Below are 5,153 nucleotides of genomic sequence, written 5' to 3'. Positions count from 1 at the left end.
AAAACTATATTTTAACATGGTAGTGCTTGCATACATGTTATCTATGAAAGATGGGTAAACGTGTTACATTCGTTGGCCACCAACAAAGAATTCGAGACAAATTATAATTATTATAAAAGGCTAAACCTGCTCTTTGCGAGACACAATAGCTTATATAGCAATAGATTTCACAGAAACAAAATCAGCATAAAAATACAATACTTTCAACTCATACATTTGAACGTAAGTTGCTGTTAAAGGGATAGTTCAGAATTTTGGCAATGAAGCCCTTTATCTACTTCCCCAGATACCATTTTTATGTCTCTGCGTTCAGTTTGAAGGAAGTTGCCAACTAGCGATAGCGCAATTGATAACTACTGTTAAAGCAATGACTGGAAGTATATTGAACTAACGCTAGTTAGCATTGGCTCACGAAACTACCTCTAACTCCCTTCATACTGGACACAGAGACATACACATTTCATCCAAAATCTCATCTGACTCTGGGGACTGCCAAAATCCCGAATTATCCCTTTAAGTAAGGATCATTTGCAATTATGCCGGATAGAATGCTGTATGTTCTTGGATATATGGGTGAATTTCTTTTTTTTTTTCAGAGGACCTTTGTCAGTATTTTCCCATTGATTATAGCTGTCTGCTCGCTTCTGCTTACTGACAGAGATTTGCTGCAACCGTCACACACATATGCTACAAATAAGCTAACAGCAACAATAAAAATAACAACTTAGTTTGAGACTCCAAAGCAAATTAAGGGAAAGACAACCATCTGTTTGTTCCTACACCCAAATCCATTACCCTGCAGAATCCACCTCAAAAAGTATATATATATTTTTTAAAGGGGAAATAAAATACAATAAAAACATTTCTTTAAAAGTAGTTCTACCAGGCTGGCTGGAATTGGCTTGTGGCCCTGGGAGGGTGAGAGGAAGTTCAACCTGCGGTTACACTATAGAGATAGAGGACTCATATTTGTATCTGTGCCATTAGGGTCTGTGACAGCATGGGCAACTCCATTAAGACTATCTCCATTTTAAAGTAGTACATTTTCAATTGGCTGATCCCTCCTTGTGACCCAGTTGGACATGACTCCAACCGGGTCATCAGGAGGGATCAGCTAATGAAGATGGAAGTCCCACCCAGTTGCCTACTTTAAAATGGTGGAAGCCCTCAATGGCGCTGCCCATACTAAAACTGCCTTTTGGCCACTAGAGGCCTCTGTCATTCTCTGTGGGTTACACTTTCTCATTTCCTGTCCAACTGAACATTTCCTGTATGACTTCCATAGCACCAAAGGTCAAAGGTGACATCTGCCATATGATGCAATGACATCAGTCCCAAACACAGAGATGGTGGGAGAAAATAGCATACAATATACTTTAAAAGCCTCCTGAGTGGGGCAGCGGTCTATGGCACTGCATCGCAGTGCTTGAGGTGTCACTACAGACCCGGGTTCGATCCCGGGCTGTGTCAGATCCGGCCGTGATCGGGAGTCCCATAGGGCGGCGCACAATTGGCCCAGCGTCATCCGGGTTAGGGGAGGGTTTGGTCGGGGGGGCTTTACTTGGCTCATCGCACTCTAGCGACTCCTTGTGGCGGGTCGGGCGCCTGCAGGCTGACTTCGGTTGTCAGTTGAACAGTGTTTCCTCCAACACATTGGTGCAGCTGGCTTCCGGGTTAAGCAGGCGGGTGTTAAGAAGCGCAGTTTGGCGGGGCGTTTCGGAGGATGCATGACTCGACCTTCACCTCTCCCAAGCCCATTGGGGAGTTGCAGTGATGAGACAAGATCGTAATTGGATCGCAATTGGATATCACGAAAAAGGGGGTAAAATAATATACTTAAAATATGATTGCATTCGCCCACTGATTGTGTTTCTCAGCTGATATTAATTTACACAACTCGTATAACGTCAATTACGACAACACTTGATCTCAGACATTCATGGAAGGAAGGCAAGGAAACAAGAAAAAAATTGCAAAATAAAACCAAACTAATTATAAAATATGATTTGAAGGGATATCAAATGTGTAGAGAGCAATTCCTCTTGCCCTCTCTGAACAGGGTTTTGCAAACAACACAAAACTCTGTTCAACAGTAACAAACAAAGTAAAGGAAAGACAATCAACAGTTTTCTTACCTCCTACCTAAACCCTTTCTGTGCATATAAGCATGTTTAGCAAACACATTCACACACATACTTGCCCTGTACACCTGGGCCGTACCACTATTATCCAAATTAGTAGCCATGGAGTATATCAAAAACAAACATAGAATCCAGTTAAAATGGAAATAAGTAGAAGGTCATAAAGCTTATGAATCATTTTAGATATATACAGTATTTTGTGCAAGACGTTTTCCACAAGGAAAAAAACCAAACAGTAACATGTAATGACACATTTTCAGGTGTCCCTGTATGGTGGTGTAGCCTGGTCCCAGATGGGGTGATTATGACAAGAGTAGTTGGCAAGACAGAACAAACAGATCTGGGTCCAGGCTGATGATGGTGAGCTTGATGCTGTAAACTAACACATGGATACCGCTACTATTATAGTCAGCATATAGAAAGAGATGGAGGGCCTCTTTAAGCCCATCTATCCCTCTCTGTCACCAGTTAACCTGGTCCTGGGACCTTGCTAGGGCTTTGCAAGGAGTAGCCTACAGTACTATAAAACTGGACTACAATAACATTTTGATCCGATCACTCCGCCGATCTACACTTAGTCCGTACATTCACTTTACTGGGTCCAGATCAGAACATTAATTCAGAAACATATTGTTTCCCCACAGTCTATGCTCCATCAGGGGCCTCTCATCCAAACGGAGTTCCCAAGGAGCAGGTGCACCATCCTGGGATTGCCCTGCTAGGAAAGCTGGAGGCTCGAGACAAAATGTTAGGCCCAACTCTCGATCTGTGCGCTCTTTGGCAAAAGTGGCTTTCCTCTTTCACACAGTCTTCCCATGGTGTCCCAGAGCACATTGGGCTCGAATACAGAGAGCATTGCCCATGATTCTAGCCCCGATTGGTGTTGGTTTGGAGGGACATTGTCACGGATGGCTCATTGCTCAGATAACAACTGGTCTTCTACAGGGAAATGAGACATGGTCCAAGGAACACACACAGGAACACACTGAAAGTCTGAGATTGTATAACGAGCTGAGTCTCCACATTCAAGCCAGGGTCTTGTCCACAGAATGTGAAGTGAGGGGATCTTTTCAAGTGCAAATGTCGCCTCCCGACTCATGGAGGGGAGTCTGTGTGCAGGGGGAAGCGGGGAGAACTGCTCACTGGACCAAACCAAAATAGGCGAGGAATAGGGGTGCAAAAACATAAGTGCTGGTCCACATGCTTGTCTGGTCCTTGACAGAGATAGAGGACTAACTTTTCTGTTTGATGTCCGACAAACATACAGTATGTGTGTGGAAAAGCTGAGAAGCACAATCCTTTCCATACAGACACTTCCTTATTTTCTTCTACACACACATCCCACTTCTTAGGAATAGTACAATGTTCCAGGAAGTGCCCTGCACTGGCATGAATTTAAAGCCCTACCCATGCCCACAACGTTCAGGCCCTACCCTACCCAGGCCCGATTGCTTCTGCCAAATTTAAGGCCCTGCTAAAAACCCGAAATCAGAAATAACTTCCTCAGTTTGTAAATCCATTAGCTGCTCCTCCCTGTCTGTCACTCGCTCCCTGCGCGCAGCTTGCTCTGCATGCGCTCAGCTCATGGTGGCTCTGAGTCTGAGTATCCATAGAAATGTCTCCGCTTGGGCTGCTCTGCTCAATGAAGAGACATGAGAGAGCAGTTAGCTGTTAGCTACTTTTCGTCACTCTAAACTCCTGAAAAACTCAAGGAACATGATTATTTTCTGTGAAATAATCTCTCCTGTTTTATATGTGATGTGGTTGAGCTTAGTCAAATATGACTGTACTGCACAGCAGAGCACGCACAAATGGTTCAAATTAAAAATGTTAGTGATCAATTTAGTGATACCCGAGCCCTGCCCGTACTCTAGTTATTGATGAAGATAATAGGCCCTACCCGGCCCTAACCCAATGTATAATGTCGGGGCCCGTCGGGCTCGGGTCGGGTAGCAGACCTCTAGTTCCAGGACTATGGTATTAGACATGTTGGAAAGCTTTTTTAATAAAAGGAATATCACTCAGCTGACCACTCCCTAACCACCACTAACCTCAAATGACCTCCCCTCGTCTGGCCCCAGAAATCCCAAAGGTCGTCACCATGCCTACAACAAGATGGGAAGTTAAGTAGCCCTGGTGGGGTGGGAGCGGGTCGATAGCTGGAATGAGGGAGGCTTGGCCACACAGCGCCAGTCACAGGGTCGCCAGGGAAACCCTGAGGTCGTAGCCATGTAGCTGAAGGTCCGGAGCGCCCCTTTCCTGAGGGTTTTCCGGATTGTTTTCAGGGGTATCTACTGGGGACAGCGGGGGTGGTTAGTTCTGAGGGGTGCAGTAGTGATTCTGGGGGGTACAATAGTAGTTCTGGGGGGTGGAGTAGTAGTTATGGTGCTGGTTGGTCTGGATGTTGCCGTAGGCTAGGAGAAGGGGGGCAGTGGAGGTCTGGGGGCCATTGGGGAGATGGGGGATCCCCGTAAGGTTGCCGTTCCTCTGGGTGGAGCCGTACCAGCTGGGGTCCAACTGGGGCGTCGAGGACAGGACACTACTGTGGGATGGAAGGGACAGGCTTAACTCAGCATTGTATCTGTATGAGGGATATAAGACGTTATAGGTGGCTGGGGGATGTAGAGAATGTTATATGTGACTGTGTATGGGCAACTGTATACAGGGAATATAGGAAGTTATAGGTGACTGTGGGGCATTTACAGTGCCTTCAGAAAGTATTCACACCCCTTGACTTGTTCAACATTTTGTTGTGTTACAGGCTTAATTTAAAATTGATTCAATTGAGATTTTGTGTCACTGGCCTACACACAACAGTGGAATTATGTTTTTAGAAATATTTACAAATTAATAAAAAATGAAAAGCTGAAATGTTTTAAGTCAATAAGTATTCAACCACTTTGTTATGGCAAGCCTAAATAACTTCAGGAGTAAAAATGTACTTAACAAGTCACATAAGAAGTTGTATAGACTCCTTCTATATGCAATAATAGTGTTTAACATGATTTTTAA

The 5,153-nt window shown here is 44.6% G+C and overlaps 1 protein-coding gene across 1 annotated transcript in view; it reads right to left on the bottom strand.

Moving 5' to 3' along the window:
- Positions 1 to 1,759: 1,759 nt before the first annotated feature.
- gpr137c (G protein-coupled receptor 137c) overlaps positions 1,760 to 5,153 on the bottom strand; it is a 57,032-nt gene continuing 53,638 nt past the window's right edge. Inside the window, exon 7 of the mRNA XM_041848313.2 lies at positions 1,760 to 4,683. Within this exon, the coding sequence (XP_041704247.2) occupies positions 4,455 to 4,683 (229 nt within the window). The 3' untranslated portion in view covers positions 1,760 to 4,454. The remainder of the gene's footprint in view (positions 4,684 to 5,153) is intronic.

This window comes from Coregonus clupeaformis, chromosome 34 (genome assembly GCF_020615455.1).
Source record: "Coregonus clupeaformis isolate EN_2021a chromosome 34, ASM2061545v1, whole genome shotgun sequence".
NCBI classification, from domain to species: Eukaryota; Metazoa; Chordata; class Actinopteri; order Salmoniformes; family Salmonidae; genus Coregonus; species Coregonus clupeaformis.
This window is presented reverse-complemented; position numbering and strand designations above follow the sequence as displayed.